Below are 17,974 nucleotides of genomic sequence, written 5' to 3' on the forward strand. Positions count from 1 at the left end.
ATTAAATACGATTGAATGATTCTAAACTGTGAGCCCGCTGTTGGGTAGGGACCGTCTCTAGATGTTGCCAGCTTGGACTTCCCAAGCGCTTAGTACAGTGCTCTGCACACAGTGAGCGCTCAATAAATACGATTGAATGAAACTGTATGAATGGAAATGATTGAATGAATGAATGAATGAATGAATCCAGCTCCTTTCGCAGGGCGCGCAGTGGGCCGAACCACTCACCAATGTCGGGAGGGGGGGACTGGGACCGACCCATTCTTTAAACGGGGGGAGGGAATGGGACCGACCCATTCTTTAAACGGGGGGATGGAAATGATTGAATGATTGAATGAATGAATGAATGAATCCAGCTCCTTCCGCAGGGCGCGCAGTGGACCGAACCACTCACCAATGTCGAAGGGGGGGGAAATGGGACCGACCCATTCTTTAAAGGGGGGGAAGGAATGGGACCGACCCATTCTTTAAACGGGGGGGGAAACGTCGACGGTGCGGGGTAGGGGGGGAATGGGACCGACCCATTCTTTAAGCGGGGGGGGAATGGGACCCACCCATTCTTTAAACGGGGGGAGGGAATGGGACCGACCCATTCTTTAAACGGGGGGAGGGAAATGATTGAATGATTGAATGAATGAATGAATGAATCCAGCTCCTTCCGCAGGGCGCGCAGTGGGCCGAACCACTCACCAATGTCGGGAGGGGGGGACTGGGACCGACCCATTCTTTAAACGGGGGGAGGGAATGGGACCGACCCATTCTTTAAACGGGGGGATGGAAATGATTGAATGATTGAATGAATGAATGAATCCAGCTCCTTCCGCAGGGCGCGCAGTGGACCGAACCACTCACCAATGTCGAAGGGGGGGGGAAATGGGACCGACCCATTCTTTAAACGGGGGGAGGGAATGGGACCGACCCATTCTTTAAACGGGGGGAGGGAAATGTCGACGGTGCGGGGGGGGGGGTGGGACTGACCCATTCTTTAAGCGGGGGGGGAATAGGACCGACCCATTCTTTAAACGGGGGGAGGGAATGGGACCGACCCATTCTTTAAACGGGGGGGATGGAAATGATTGAATGATTGAATGAATGAATGAATGAATCCAGCTCCTTCCGCAGGGCGCGCAGTGGGCCGAACCACTCACCAATGTCGAAGGGGGGGGAAATGGGACCGACCCATTCTTTAAGGGGGGGGAAGGAATGGGACCGACCCATTCTTTAAACGGGGGGAGGGAAATGTCGACGGTGCGGGGGGGGGGGGGGGGGATGGGACTGACCCATTCTTTAAGCGGGGGGGGAATAGGACCGACCCATTCTTTAAACGGGGGAAGGGAATGGGACCGACCCATTCTTTAAACGGGGGGAGGGCGATGTCGAGGGTGAGGGGGGGAAGGGGACCGATCCATTCGATAAAAGGTGGGGACAATGTCGAGGGTGGGGGGGAAATGGGACCGATCCATTCTTTAAACGGGGGGGAGGGCAATGTCCAGGAGGGGGGGATGGGCCGGACCCATTCTTTAGCGCTTAGAACAGTGCTTTGCACAGAGTAAGCTTTTAATAAATGCCATCATATTATATTATTCTTTAAACTGGGGGAGGGCAATGTCGAGGGTGGTGGGGGGGGAGTGGGACCGACCCATTTTTTAAACGGGGGGAGGGCAAGGTAGAAGTGGGGGGGGAAATGGGACCGACCCATTCTTTAAACGAGGGGAGGGCAATGTGGGGGGGGGGGGCCGGGGGAATGGGACCGACCCATTCTTTAAAAGGGGGGAGGGCAATGTCGAAGGGGGGGAAATGGGACCGACCCATTCTTTAAATGGGGGGAGGGCAATGTCGAAGGGGGGGAAATGGGACCGTCCCATTCTTTAAACGGGGGAGGGCAATGTCGAAGGGGGGGGAAATGGGACCGACCCATTCTTTAAATGGGGGGAGGGCAATGTCGAAGGGGGGGAAATGGGACCGTCCCATTCTTTAAACGGGGGAGGGCAATGTCGAAGGGGGGGGAAATGGGACCGTCCCATTCTTTAAACGGGGGGAGGGCGATGTCGATGGAGGGGAATGGGACCGACCCATTCTTTAATCGGGGGGAAGGCAATAATAATAATAATGTTGGCATTTATTAAGCGCTTACTATGTGCAAAGCACTGTTCTAAGCGCTGGGGAGGTTACAAGGTGATCAGGTTGTCCCACGGGGGGCTCACGGTCTTCATCCCCATTTTACAGATGAGGGAACTGAGGCCCAGAGAAGTGAAGTGACTCGCCCAAAGTCACACAGCTGACAATTGGCGGAGCCGGGATTTGAACCCATGACCTCTGACTCCAAAGCCCGGGCTCTTTACACTGAGCCACGCAGCTAAGGGCGGGGGGGGGGAGAATGGGACCGACCCATTCTTTAAACGGGGGGAGGGCAATGTCGAAGGGGGAGGAAATGGGACGACCCACTGTTGGGTAGGGACCGTCTCTATATGTTGCCAACTTACTTCCCAAGCGCTTACTACAGTGCTCTGCACACAGTAAGCGCTCAATAAATACTATTGAATGAACGAATTGGCGGAAGGTCCTTTTAGGGGGGCGTGGCCCGGGCCCACGCCTCCGCCTCCCTAGTGCGGCTGCGCAGAGGGAGGTGTGACCGGAAGTGGGTACGGAAGGCCACCGGCCTAGTACGGCTGCGCATAGGCGGGGGTGTGACCGGAAGTGGATGCGGCGGGCACCGGCCTAGTGCGGCTGCGCATGGCCACCACCTCTCGGCCCCGCGCTCCCATTGGCCGTCGCCGCAGAGCGGCCCCGAGCTCCCATTGGTGGCCGCCCTCGGCTCCGCGTTCCCATTGGTGGCCGCCGCCACCGAGCGGCCCCACGCTCCCATTGGCCGATGCCGCGTGGCCCCGCGCTCCCATTGGCCGAGCGCGCTCCCATTGGTCGCCTAGTGCGGCTGCGCATGGGCGGGGGAGTGACCGGAAGTGGGCGCGGGGGGGGCACCGGCCTAGTGCGGCTGCGCATGGGCAGGGGGGTGTGTGACCAGAAGTGGGGGGAACCGGCCTAGTGCGGCTGCGCATGGGCGGGGGTGTGACCGGAAGTGGGTGCGGGGGGGGGGCACCGGCCTAGTGTGGCTGGGCATGGGTGTGGAGGGGGGGTGTGACCAGAAGTGGGGGGAACCGGCCTAGTGCGGCCGCGCATGGGCGGGGGGGGGGTGTGTGTGTGACCGAAAGTGTGGGGCACCGGCCTAGCGCGGCTGCGCGTGGGCGGGGGTGTGACCGGAAGTGTGGGGCAGCGGCCTAGTGCGGCTGCGCGTGAGCGGGGGTGTGACCGGAAGTGGGGGGCACCGGCCTAGTGCGGCTGCGCATGGGCGGGTGGGGGGGGGTGTGTGACCGAAAGTGTGGGGCACCGGCCTAGTGCGGCTGCGCATGGGCGAGGGGTGTGTGTGTGTGTGTGTGTGTGTGTGTGTGTGTGTGTGTGACCGAAAGTGTGGGGCACCGGCCTAGCGCGGCTGCGCGTGGGCGGGGGTGTGACCGGAAGTGTGGGGCAGCGGCCTAGTGCGGCTGCGCATGAGCGGGGGTGTGACCGGAAGTGGGGGGCACCGGCCTAGTGCGGCTGCGCATGGGCGGGTGGGGGTGTGTGTGACCGAAAGTGTGGGGCACCGGCCTAGTGCGGCTGCGCGTGGGTGGCGGTGTGACCGGAAGTGGGGGCACCGGCCTAGTGCGGCTGCGCGTGGGCGGGGGTGTGACCGGAAGTGGCTGAGGGGGCACCGGAAGTGGGGGTCCGGGGCGGGCAGGGGAGGGGAGGGTGAGGGGGCAGGGCCCCAGTAGGGTGTGGGGGCGGGCACCGGGGGCGGGGGGGGGGAGGCGGCGGCGGCGGCGGCGGCCCGTAGCCGCCAGCGGGGCACGGGGAGCGGGGGAGGGGCCCACGGGAACAGCCCTCCCCCCGCCCAGGGACCCACCCCCCCCACCCCCCTCCCCCCCGCCCAGGGACCCACCCCCCCCACCCCCCTCCCCCCCCGCCCCCCGCCCCGTGGGGAGGGCGTCGAGGCAGCGGTCGCCATGGCCTGGGCCCTGAAGCTGCCCCTGGCCGACGAGGTCATCGAGTCCGGGCTGGTGCAGGATTTCGACGCCAGCCTGTCGGGCATCGGCCAGGAGCTGGGCGCGGGGGCCTACAGCATGAGGTCGGTTCGCCGCTCAGGGCCACAAGTTTAGGCCCCTTTATTTTATTCTCTTCATATGTTCTGTCGTCCGTCTCCCCCTTCTAGACCGTGAGCCCGCTGTTGGGTCGGGACCCTCTCCATCTGTTGCCAACTTATCAATCAATCAATCAATCGTATTTATTGAGCGCTTACTATGTGCAGAGCACTGTACTAAGCGCTTGGGAAGTACAAATTGGCATCACATAGAGACAGTCCCTACCCGATAGTGGGCTCACAGTCTAAAAGGGGGAGACAGAGAACAGAACCAAACATACCAACAAAATAAAATAAGTAGGATAGAAATGTACAAGTAAAATAAATAAATAAATAAATAGAGTAATAAATATGTACAACCATATATACATATATACAGGTGCTGTGGGGAAGGGAAGGAGGTAAGACGGGGGGATGGAGAGGGGGACGAGGGGGAGAGGAAAGAAGGGGCTCAATCTGGGAAGGCCTCCTGGAGGAGGTGAGCTCTCAGTAGGGCCTTGAAGGGAGCAAGAGAGCTAGCTTGGCGGATGGGCAGAGGGAGGGCATTCCAGGCCCGGGGGATGACGTGGGCCGGGGGCCTTATCCTTCCCAAGCGCTTAGTACAGTGCTCCGCACGCAGTAAGCGCTCAGTAAGTACGGCTGAATGAATGAAGGACTGTTGGGTAGGGACCGTCTCTAGATGTTGCCAACTTGGACTTCCCAAGCGCTTAGTCCAGTGCTCTGCACGCAGTAAGCGCTCAATAAGTACGACTGAATGAATGAATGACTGGTAGGGACCGTCTCTATATGTTGCCAACTTGGACTTCCCAAGCGCTTAGTACAGTGCTCTGCACACAGTAAGCGCTCAATAAATACGATTGATGATGATGATGATGATCGTCTCTAGATGTTGCCAACTCGGACTCCCCAAGCGCTTAGTACAGTGCTCTGCACGCAGGAAGCGCTCAATCAGTACGATTGAATGAATGAATGAATGACTGTTGGGTAGGGACCGTCTCTAGATGTTGCCAATTTGTACTTCCCAAGCGCTTAGTAGAGTGCTCCGCACACAGTAAGCGCTCAATAAATACGATTGAATAAATGAACGAATGAATTACTCTATTTGTTTTACTTGGACATATTTGTTCTATTTATTTTAATTTGTTAATATGTTCCCTATCTCCCCCTTCTAGACTGTGGGCCCACTGTCGGGTAGGGACCGCCTCTAGATGTTGCCAACTTGGACTTCCCAAGCGCTTGGTACAGTGCTCTGCACACAGTAAGCGCTCAATAAGTACGACTGAATGAATGAATGAATGACTGGCAGGGACCGTCTCTAGATGTTGCCAACTTGTACTTCCCAACCGCTTAGTCCAGTGCTCTGCACACAGTATGCGCTCAATAAATACGATTGAATGAATGAATGAATGAATGACTCCATTTATTTATTTTACTTGTACATATTTATTTTATTTTGTTAATAGGTTGTGTTGTCCATCTCCCCCTTCTAGACTGTGAGCCCGCTGTCGGGTAGGGACCGTCTCTAGATGTTGCCAACTTGTCCTTCCCAAGCGCTTAGTCCAGTGCTCTGCACACAGTAAGCGCTCAATAAATACGATTGAATGAATGAATGAATGAGACGTCCTCTCCCAAGCATTTATTATTAATAATAATAATAATAATAATTGTGGTCTTCATTTAGCTTTAACTCTATTTCTTCTGACGACTTGCCACCTGTCCACATGCTTTGTTTTGTCATCCGTCTCCCCCTTCTAGCCTGTGAGCCCGCCGCTGGGTCGGGACCGTCTCTCTATGTTGCCAACTTGGACTTCCCAAGCGCTTAGTACAGTGCTCTGCACACAGTAAGCACTCAATAAGTACGACTGGATGAATGAATGAATCTTTCCCTTCAGAGCCCTACTGAGAGCTCACCTCCTCCAGGAGGCCTTCCCACACTGAACCCCTTCCTTCCTCTCCCCCTCTTCCTCATCCTCCTCCTTACCTCCTTCGCTTCCCCACAGCACCTGTATGTATGTATATATGTTTGTACATATTTATTACTCTATTTATTTATTTATTTTATTTGTACATATCTATTCTATTTATTCTATTTTGTTAGTATGTTTGGTCTTGTTTTCTGTCTCCCCCTTTTAGACTGTGAGCCCACTGTTGGGTAGGGACTGTCTCTATATGTTGCCAACTTGTACTTCCCAAGCGCTTAGTACAGTGCTCCGCACATAGTAAGCGCTCAATAAATATGATTGATGATGATGATCCCCCCCACCTTACCTCCTTCCCCTCCCCACAGCACCTGTATTTATGTATATATGTTTGCATGCATTTATTACTCTATTTTATTTGTACATGTTCTATTTTATTTTGTTAATGCGTTTGGTTTTGTTGTCTGTCACCCCCTTCTAGAGTGTGAGCCTGCTGTTGGGTAGGGACCGTCTCTAGATGTTGCCAACTTGGACTTCCCAAGCGCTTAGTACAGTGCTTTGCACACAGTAAGCGCTCAATAAATACGATTGATGATGATGATTCAATCGTATTTATTGAGCGCTTACTGTGTGCAGAACACTGTGTTCACCCCAGCCCCCCAATACTTACGCACTTATTCCTACAAGCTACTGTTTCTCCTCCCCCTAATCTCTTCATCCTATTTACTGTGGACTGAGCTCTCTGCGGACTAATTAAACCATCTTAACGCCTGCCTCTCCCTGTGGACTGTAAGCTCCTTACGGGCAGGGATCGCGTCTGCCAACTGCTGTATTGGACTCTCCCAGGCGCTCAGTACACTGCTCGGCACCCTGCTCAGTAGATACGGTTCTGACGACTTATCCACATGTTTTGTTTTGTCGTCCATCTCTCCCTTCTAGACTGTGAGCCCGTTGTTGGGTAGGGACTGTCTCTGTATGTTGCCAACTTGGACTTCCCAAGCGCTTAGTACAGTGCTCTGCACACAGTAAGCGCTCAATAAATATGATTAATGAATGAATGAAATGGAAAGGCGCCGTGGGCTCCGTAAATCTTGGGATCCAGTCTTGGAAATTTTGGAAAAATCTGGAGGCGCCACCCTTGGCATCCTTCAATTCGGGCTGGCAGTCTGTCCATCATATTTATTGAGCGCTTACTGTGTGCGGAGCACTGTACGGAGCGCTTGGGAGAGGACGTTATAATAGACCCATTCCCTGCCCACAACGAGCTGATGGTCTAGAGGGTAGTACTATTTATTATCAGTTCCTTTTTCACATTTAATGTCTGCTTGTTGTGGGCAGGGAACGTCCCTGCTGCGTGGTCCTCTTCCAAGCGCTTAGTCCAGTGTCCTGCACGTAGTAAGCACTCAATAAGTAGCATGGATTGATCGGTGGTAATTACGGAGCCCCTGCTTCATTCATTCAGTGGCATTTATTGAGTGCTTGCCGTGTGCAGGGCACCGGACTAAGCTCTCGGCCGAGAAGCAGCGCGGCTTGGAAAGAGCACCGGCTTGGGAGTCAGAGGTCGTGGGTTCGAGTCCCGGCTCCACCACTTGTCAGCTGCGTGACCTTGGGCAAGTCACTTCACGTCTCTGTGCCTCAGTTACCTCATCTGTGAAGTGGGGATTAAGACCGTGAGCTCCCCGTGGGACCACCTGATCACCTTGGAACCTCCCCAGCGCTTAGAACAGTGCTTTGCACATAGTAAGCGCTTAGTAAATGCCATTATTATTATTCTCTGGGCCTCAGTGACCTCATCTGTAAAATGGGGATTAAGACTGTGAGCCCCAGGTGGGACAACCTGATTAGCTCGTGTCTACCCCAGCGCTTAGAAGAGTACTTGGCACGTAGTAAGCGCTTAATAAATGCCATTATTATTATTCTTTGGGCCTCAGTGACCTCATCTGTAAAATGGGGATTAAGACCGTGAGCCCCAGGTGGGACAACCTGATTAGCTCGTGTCTACCCCAGCGCTTAGAACAGTACTTGGCACATAGTAAGCGCTTAATAAATGCCATTATTATTATTCTCTGGGCCTCAGTGACCTCATCTGTAAAATGGGGATTAAGACTGTGAGCCCCAGGTGGGCCAACCTGATTAGCTCGTGTCTACCCCAGCGCTTAGAACAGTACTTGGCTCATAGTAAGCACTTAATAAATGCCATTATTATTCTCTGGGCCTCAGTGACCTCATCTGTAAAATGGGGATAAAGACCGTGAGCCCCACGTGGGAGAAACTGATTAGCTCGTGTCTACCCCAGCGTTTAGAACAGTACTTGGCACATAGTAAGTGCTTAACAAATACCATCATTATTAATTGTTGTTACTCTGTGCCCGCAACGAGCTTACGGTCTAGAGGGGCCATCAATGGGTGCCATGCCTGCAGAGAAGCAGCGTGGCTCAGTGGGAAGAGCCCGGGCTTTGGAGTCAGAGGTCATGGGTTCAAATCCCGGCTCCGCCACTTGTCAGCTGGGTGACTTTGGGCAAGTCACTTCACTTCTCTGGGCCTCAGTTCCCTCATCTGTAAAATGGGGATGAAGACTGTGAGCCCCCTGTGGGACAACCTGATCACCTTGTAACCTCCCCAGCGCTTAGAACAGTGCTTTGCACATAGTAAGCGCTTAATAAATGCCATCATTATTATTATTATTATTATTATTATTATCATGCCTGGACCGGTCTCAGCGGACCCTGGAAGGTCCCTCTCCCCAATAATCCTCGAGTCGGTCCCCCCCCGGCCCGAGGCAAGAAGAGAAGCAGCGTGGCTCAGTGGAAAGAGCCCGGGCTTTGGAGTCAGAGGTCACGGGTTCAAATCCCGGCTCCGCCACTTGTCAGCTGGGTGACTTTGGGCAAGTCACTTCACTTCTCTGCGCCTCAGTTCCCTCATCTGGAAAATGGGGATGAAGACCGTGAGCCCCCCGTGGGACAACCTGATCACCTTGTAACCTCCCTAGCGCTTAGAACAGTGCTTTGCACATAGTAAGCGCTTAATAAATGCTATAAAAAAAAAAAGAATCCGGAAGATTTGGCCCCCGGGAATAATAATATTAATAATTGTGGTATTTGTTAATCATCATCATCATCATCATCATCAATCGTATTTATTGAGCGCTTACTGTGTGCAGAGCACTGTACTAAGCGCTTGGGAAGTACAAATTGGCAACATATAGAGACGGTCCCTACCCAACAGTGGGCTCACAGTCTAAAAGGGGGAGACAAAACCAAACATACTAACAAAATAAAATAGAATAGATATGTACAAGTAAAAGTAATAAAGTAATAAATACGTACAAACATATATCCACATATCAATCAATCAATCATATTTATTGAGCGCTTACTTTGTGCAGAGCACTGTACTAAGCGCTTGGGAAGTACAAGTTGGCAACATACAGAGACAGTCCCTACCCAGCAGTGGGCTCAGAGTCTAGAAGGGGGAGACAGGGAACAAAATAAAACATATTAGCCCATATATCAATCAATCGATCGTATTGGTTGAGCGCTTTCTGTGTGCAGAGCACTGGACTAAGCGCTTGGGAAGTACAAGTTGGCGCTTATTATGTATAAGGCACCGAACTAAGCTCTGGGATGGATTCAGGTTTATCGGCTCGGGCACGGTCCCTGTCCCGCACGGGGCTCACGGCCTTAATCCCCATGTCACCGCCGACGGACAAGGGAACAGAGGCCCAGAGAAGTGAAGTGACTTGCCTCAGGGGGCAGAGCCGGGATTAGAACCCAGGTCCTTCCGCCTCCCGGGCCTGTGTTCTAGCCTCTAGGCCCCAGTGCTTCTCCGGAGGGGCCCAGCTTGGGTTTCCCCACGGGCTGGGGGCTCTTGCTGACCGAAGCAGCCTTCCCACACTGAGCCCCTTCCTTCCTCTCCCCCTCATCCCCCTCTCTGTCCCCCCCATCTTACCTCCTTCCCTTCCCCACAGCACCTGTATATATGTATGTACATATTTATTACTCTATTTATCTTACTTGTACATATCTATTCTATTTATTTTATTTTGTTAGTATTTTTGGTTTTGTCCTCTGTCTCCCCCTTCTAGACTGTGAGCCCGCTGTTGGGTAGGGACTCTCTCTATATGTTGCCAACTTGTACTGCCCAAGCGCTTAGTACAGTGCTCTGCACATAGTAAGCGCTCAATAAATACAATTGATTGATTGATTGGTAAAAATAGAGCCGGGCTGGAGCGGGCCCTGACCTTTGGGCCTTGAGCTTTTCCTCAGCCCGGCGAGGGAGGTGTCGCGGGGTCCTGGACCCCACTCCGGAAGCCTTCATCAATCGTATTTATTGAGCGCTTACTGTGTGCAGAGCACTTTCGGCCTCTGGGTGCTCGCTCCGCCCACATCCCATTCCCATGGGACTTCCCAAGCCCTTAGTCCAGTGCTCTGCACACAGTAAGCGCTCAATAAATACGATTGAATGAATGAATGAGCCATCCTCTCCCAACCACTCCTTATTATTAATAATAAGAACTGTGGTCTTCATTTAGCTTTAAGTCTATTTGTTCTGACGACTTGACACCCGTCCACGTGTTTTGTTTTGTCGTCCGTCTCTCCCTTCTAGACTGTTAGACTGTGAGCCCACTGTTGGGTAGGGACTGTCTCTATATGTTGCCAGTTTGTACTTCCCAAGCGCTTAGTACAGTACTCTGCACATAGTAAGCGCTCAATAAATACGATTGATGATGATGATGATGATGTGAGCCCGCTGTTGGGTAGGGACCGTCTCTATACGTTGCCAACTTGGACTCCCCAAGCCCTTAGTCCAGTGCTCTGCGCACAGTAAGCGCTCAGTAAATACGACTGAATGAATGAATGAGCCATCCTCTCCCAACCACTCATTATTATTAATAATAAGAATTGTGGTCTTCATTTAGCTTTAAGTCTATTTGTTCTGACGACTTGACACCTGTCCACGTGTTTTGTTTTGTCATCCGTCTCCCCCTTCTAGACCGTGAGCCCTTTGTTGGGTAGGGACCGTCTCTATACGTTACCAACTTGGACTCCCCAAGCCCTTAGTCCAGTGCTCTGCGCACAGTAAGCGCTCAATAAATACGATTGAATGAATGAATGAGCCGTCCTCTCCCAAGCACTTATTATTATTAATAATAAGAACTGTGGTCTTCATTTAGCTTTAATTCTATTTGTTCTGACGACTTGACACCCGTCCACGTGTTTTGTCGTCTGTCTCCCCCTTCTAGACTGTGAGCCCACTGTTGGGTAGGGACCGTCTCTATACGTTGCCAACTTGGACTTCCCAAGCACTTAGTACAGTGCTGTGCACACAGTAGGCACTCAATAAATACGATTGAATGAATTGAATGAATGAATGATGGGCCTAGTGGAAGGAGCTTTGGAGTCAGAGGTCGTTGGTTCGAATCCCAGCTCCGCCACTTGTCAGCTGGGTGACTTTGGGCAAGTCACTTCTCTGCGCCTCAGTTCCCTCATCTGTAAAATGGGGATGAAGACTGGGAGCCCCCCGTGGGACAACCTGATCACTTTGTAACCTCCCCAGCGCTTAGAACGGTGCTTTGCACGTAGTAAGCGCTTCATAAATGCTATCATTATTATTGTTATTACCCCAGCGCTTAGTACAGTGGTCCGCACAGAATAAGGGCTTGACGGAGGCCGCGGTGGTTTAAGCTCTCCTGAGCAAAAGCAGCCGACCCGTGGCGTTTAGCACGGTAGACTGTTGTGGGCAGGGGATGGGTCTCCCCCGCTTTGTTATATTGTACTTGGCCAAACGCTCAGTACAGTGCTCTGCACACAGTAAGTGCACAATAAATACCATTAATCGGTTGATTGAGTGCCCCCTCCTCCCCCTCTCCATCCCCCCCGCCTTACCTCCTTCCCTTCCCCACAGCACCTGTATATATGTTTACACGTATTTATTACTCTATTTTATTTGTACATATTTATTCTACTTATTTTATTTTGTTAATATGTTTTGTTTTGTTGTCCGTCTCCCCCTTCTAGACTGGGAGCCCGTTGTCGGGTAGGGACCCCGTCTCTGTGTGTTGCCACCTTGGACTTCCCAAGCGCTTAGTCCAGTGCTCTGCACACAGTAAGCGCTCAATAAATACGATTGAAGAAGACAGTAGAACAGACACATTCCCTGCCCACAACGAGCTAACGGTCTAGAAGAGACTTGATAGGCCTCAATTAATTAATCAACGGTATTTATCGAGTGCTTACTGTATTCAGAGCACTCATTCAGCCGTATTTATTGAGCGCTTACTGTGTGCAGAACATTGTAATGATAATAATGGCATTTATTAAACGCTTACTATGTGCAAGGCACTGTTGTAAGCACTGGGGAGGTTACAAGGTGATAATAATAATAATAATAATGATGGTATTTGTTAAGCGCTTACTATGTGCAAGGCACTGTTCTAAGCACTGGGGAAGTTACAAGGTGATAATAATAATGATGGTATTTGTTAAGTGCTTACTATGTGCAAGGCACTGTTCTAAGCACTGGGGAGGTTACAAAGTGATAATAATAATAATAATGATGGCATTTATTAAGCGTTTACTATGTGCAAAGCACTGTTCTAAGTGCTGGGGGGATACAAGGCGATCAGGTTGTCCCATGCGGGGCTCACAGTCTTAATCCCCATTTTCCAGATGAGGTCACTGAGGCCCAGAGAAGTGAAGTGACTCGCCCAAAGCTGCCCAGTTGACAATTGGCAGAGCCGGGATTTGAACTCATGACCTCTGACTCCAAAGCCCAGGCTCTTCTCATTGAGCCATGCTGCTGTACTAAGCGCATGGGAGAGGACAGTATAACAATAAAACAGATACATTCCCTGCCCAGAGAGTGAGCTTACAGGCTCGGGAGGCCTCGACGGGCATCAGTGGCTATTGGTAGGACGTGACTCCTTCTTCAGTCGTATTTATTGAGTGCTTACTGTGTGTAGAGCGCTGTACTAAGTGCTTGGGAAGTCCAAGTTGGCAACATACAGACTCGGTTGGTGAGATCGTGAATTATTGTTGGACGGCCCTGGGATGGCCCGTCATCGCCGGAGGGGTGGCGAGCAGAGAAGTACGTGGTGACCTTGGGGTGTTAAAGACGGATGGAAAAATCCTCCCCGGGGTACAGAGGAGCCTACTGGATGGGTGGCCATGGGGGCGTTAGGGTAGGGACGGAAAAATCTTCCCTGGGGCCCAGAGAAGGTGACGGGGCGGCCGTGGGGGCTTTAGAGACCGACTGAAAAATCTTCCCTGGGGTACGGAGAAGCCCGTGGGGCGGCCGTGGGGCCGTTAGAGACGGAAAAATCTTCCCTGCCACACGTCTGTGGTGTGACCTTGGTCGAGTCACTTCACTTCTCTGGACCTCAGTTACCTCATCCGTAAAATGAGGTTACCTGGTAACCTCCCCAGTGCTTAGAACAATGCTATGCACATAGTATCATCATCATCAGTCGTATTTATTGAGCGCTTACTATGTGCAGAGCACTGTGCTAAGCGCTTGGGAAGTACAAGTTGGCAACATGTAGAGGCAGTCCCTACCCAACAGTGGGCTCACAGTCTAAAAGACAGTCTAAAGCACATAGTAAGCGCTTAATAAATGCCGTTATTGTTATTATTATTAACAGATACCGGAAAAAAAGGCCGAGTTTTTGTCAGAGGGTGGTGGTGGCTATATGGGCAGGTCACGATCCCGCCCCGGTTGCCCAGAGCAACGGGACCCCGGCCCCCACGGGGTGGTCACTGTGCCTCTTGGCACGGTGGCAGGGGGCTGCCCGAGAAGGAGTGGGCCGGAGCACGGGCCTGGGAATCCGAAGGTCACGGGTTCAAATCCCCGCTCCCCCGCTTGTCTGCTGGGTAACCTTGGGCAAATCACTTCACTTCTCTGGGCTTCAGTAACCTCTTCGGGAAAATGGGGATTGAGACTGTGAGCCCCGTGCGGCAACCTGATCATCATCATCATCATCAATCGTATTTATTGAGCGCTTACTATGTGCAGAGCACTGTACTAAGCGCTTGGGAAGTACAAATTGGCAACATAGAGAGACAGTCCCGACCCAACAGTGGGCTCACAGTCTAAAAGGGGGAGACAGAGAACAAAACCAAACATACTAACAAAATAAAATAAATAGAATAGATATGTACAAATAAAATAGAGTAAAAAAATATGTACAAACATATATACAGGTGCTGTGGGGAAGGGAAGGAGGTAAGATGGGGGGGATGGAGAGGGGGACGAGGGGGAGAGGAAGGAAGGGGCTGAGTGTGGGAAGGCCTCCTGGAGGAGGTGAGCTCTCAGCAGGGCCTTGAAGGGAGGAAGAGAGCGAGCTTGGTGGATGGGCAGAGGGAAGGAGGGCATTCCAGGCCCAGGGGAGGACGTGGGCCGGGGGTCGATGGCGGGACGGGCGAGAACGAGGTACGGTACAACCTGATCCCCAGCACTTAGAACAGTGCTTTGCACATAGTAAGCGCTTAATAAATGCCATTATTGTTATTATTATTATTATAGTAAGCGCTTCAGCAGCACCACACTAGGCCTTGGCAAAACAATGCACGCCCCCCTTCACGTCTTCACGTTTTCTAAATAAACTTTCCGCTTAGCAAAAAACAAAAAAACAAACCAAAAAAAAAAGACTGAGCCCCCTCCTTCCTCTCCCCCTCCTCCCCCTCTCCATCGCCCCCGCCTTACCTCCTTCCCTTCCCCACAGCACCTGTATATATGTTTGTACGCATTTATTACTCTATTTATTTTACTTGTACACATCTGTTCTATTTATTTTATTTGGTTAATACATTTCGTTTTGTCGTCCGTCTCCCCCTTCTAGACTGTGAGCCCGCTGTTGGGTAGGGACCGTCTCTAGACGTTGCCAACTTGCTCTGCACACATTAAGCGCTCAATAAATATGATGGATTGAGAGCCCGTTGTTGGGTAGGGACCTTCTCTATATTCAGTTGTATTTATTGAGCGCTTACCGTGTGCAGAGCACTGTACTAAGCGCTTGGGAAGTACAAGTCATAATGATAGCATCATCAATCATATTTATTGAGCGCTTACTATGTGCAGAGCACTGTACTAAGCGCTTGGGAAGTACAAATTGGCAACATATAGAGACAGTCCCTACCCAGCAGTGGGCTCACAGTCTAAAAGCATGTATTTATTAAGCGCTTACTATGTGCAAAGCACTGTTCTAAGCGCTGGAGAGGTTACAAGGTGATCAGGTTGTCCCACCGGGGGCTCACAGTTTTAATCGCCATTTTACAGATGAGGGAACTGAGGCCCAGAGAAGTTAAGTGACGTGCCCAAGGTCACCCAGCTGACAATTGGCAGAGCTGGGATTTGAACCCATGACCTCCAACTCCAAAGCCCGGGCTCTTTCCACTGAGCCACGCTGCTTCTCATCATCATCATCAATCATATTTATTGAGCGCTTACTATGTGCAGAGCACTGTACTAAGCCCTTGGGAAGTACAAATTGGCAACATATAGAGACAGTCCCTACCCAACAGTGGGCTCACAGTCTAAAAGGGGGAGACAGAGAACAAAACCAAACATACTAACAAAATAAAATAAATAGAATAGATATGTACAAATAAAATAAATAAATAAATAGAGTAATAAATATGTACAAACATATGTACATATATATGTTCTCTATGTTGCCAACTTATATTGTGTGCTCTGCACACAGTAAGCGCTCAATAAATACGATTTAAATACGATTGAGTGAAATGCCATCATTATTAGTAGTATTGCCAGCCTTCAGCTTCCCGATTCCTAAGGTAGCTGTGGTTAATGCCCCCTCTCCCACCTGGAAGACCACCCTGCCTCCCCCCCAAGTTTGTCATTACCTTGAGCCTGTCACTGGATCGAGCCCCTAACTGGGGGACGGGGCCACCTGGGGCCCGACGTCCCCTCACAGGGAAGCCCCCCACGGCGGGTGGGCACGAGCATCGTCATCATCATCAATCGTATTTATTGAGCGCTTACTATGTGCAGAGCACTGTACTAAGCGCTTGGGAAGTACAAATTGGCAACATATAGAGACAGTCCCTACCCAGTAATGGGCTCACGGTCTAAAAGGGGGAGACAGAGAACAAAACCAAACATACTAACAAAATAAAATAAATAGAATAGATACGTACAAGTAAAATAAATAAATAAATAAATAGAGTAAATAAATCTGTACAAACATATATACATATATACAGGTGCTGTGGGGAAGGGAAAGAGGTAAGATGGGGATGGAGAGGGGGACGAGGGGGAGAGGAAGGAAGGGGCTCAGTCTAAAAATATGGAACGCTTCACGAATTTGCGTGTCACGAGCAGCAAAGCGTGTGGTCCCCGCTCCCCTCCCGGAGGGTGTATATATGTATGTATATATGTTTGTACATATTTATTACTCTATTGATTTTACTTGTCCATATCTATTCTATTTATTTTATTTTGTCAGTATGTTTGGTTTTGTTCTCTGTCTCCCCCTTCTAGACTGTGAGCCCACTGTTGGGTAGGGACCGTCTCTAGATGTTGCCAACTTGGACTTTCCAAGCGCTTAGTACAGTGCTCTGCACACAGTAAGCGCTCAATAGATACAATTGATTGATAGTAAGAGCTTAATAAATGCCATTATTATTATTAATAATAATAATAATAATAATAGTATTAATAATAAATACGATTGAATTGAACCGAGATGGACCAGCAGCTGGCCGTTTGGGGGAGGTTCAGCCTCGCACCTTCCCTTTCGGTTCCAGCCTAGTGGCTGGAGCCCGGGCCTGGGAGACAGAAGGCCCTGGATTCTAATCCCGGGACTTTGGGCAAGTCGCTTCACTTCTCTGGGCCTCAGTTCCCTCATCTGTAAAAAGGGGATGAAGGCTGTGAGCACCATATTTATTCTGTTTATCTTATTTTGTTAATATGTTTGGTTTTGTTCTCTGTCTCCCCCTTTTAGACGGTGAGCCCACTGTTGGGTAGGGACCATCTCTAGATGTTGCCAACTTGGACTTCCCAAGCGCTTAGTACAGTGCTCTGCACACAGTAAGCGCTCAGTAAATACGATTGAATGAATGAATGAACGGGGACTGTGTCCAGTGTGATTAGCTTGTATCTACCCCGGCGCTAAGCACAGCGCCTGGCACATAGTAAGCGCTTAACAAATGTCAATATTATTATTAATATTATGATTATTTAATCTGAGGGGGGCTGAGGGAGATCGGGCCAGGCCGTTGGGAGGGGAAGGGGGGACCCCGAAGCCAACGGGCCTGAGCCGCGGGGTCCCGGCTCGGCCGAGATCCGGCATCTCTGGATCTGGTGAGACTAGCACTCCCGTTCCTCCTTTGGCTTTTCTCCTTGGGCTCTTTAAGTACCTGATTTGAAATGATTAAAAATACCTTCCGAGAGGCTGTTGGATTTTGCTCGACGTATGCTCGGAGGGCATCTCTGTACGTATTTACTATTCTATTTATTTATTTATTTATTCTATTTATTTTATCAAGCGCTTAGTACAGTGCCCTGCACACAGTAAGTGCTCAACTAATACGATTGATTGATTGATTTTGTTAATACGTCTTGTTCTGTTGTCCGCCTCCCCCTCCTAGCCTGTGAGCCCGCTGTTGGGTAGGGACCGTCTCTATATGTTGCCAACTTGGACTTCCCAAGCGCTTAGTACAGTGCTCTGCACACAGTAAGCGCTCAATAAATACGATTGAAGGAATGAATGAATGAACTAGCACCTTGTGGGGTGGCGGGAAGAGGCCGTCTGGAGCTCTTTTGAAGGAGGGGGCTGGTTTGGGGGTGAACCCGCTGCTTCCGAGCAAACCCGGGTACCCCCGGGGGAGAGGGTCCCCAGCCTTTCAGCCACAGGGGCACTCATCTG

The 17,974-nt window shown here is 51.0% G+C and overlaps 1 protein-coding gene across 1 annotated transcript in view; it reads left to right on the plus strand.

The window, feature by feature from the left end:
• The first annotated feature begins 4,037 nt into the window (after positions 1 to 4,037).
• Positions 4,038 to 17,974, plus strand: part of TFCP2 (transcription factor CP2) — a 30,299-nt gene continuing 16,362 nt past the window's right edge. The window contains exon 1 of the mRNA XM_038752980.1: positions 4,038 to 4,159. Within this exon, the coding sequence (XP_038608908.1) occupies positions 4,038 to 4,159 (122 nt within the window). The remainder of the gene's footprint in view (positions 4,160 to 17,974) is intronic.

This window comes from Tachyglossus aculeatus, chromosome 10 (genome assembly GCF_015852505.1).
Source record: "Tachyglossus aculeatus isolate mTacAcu1 chromosome 10, mTacAcu1.pri, whole genome shotgun sequence".
Classification (NCBI taxonomy): domain Eukaryota; kingdom Metazoa; phylum Chordata; class Mammalia; order Monotremata; family Tachyglossidae; genus Tachyglossus; species Tachyglossus aculeatus.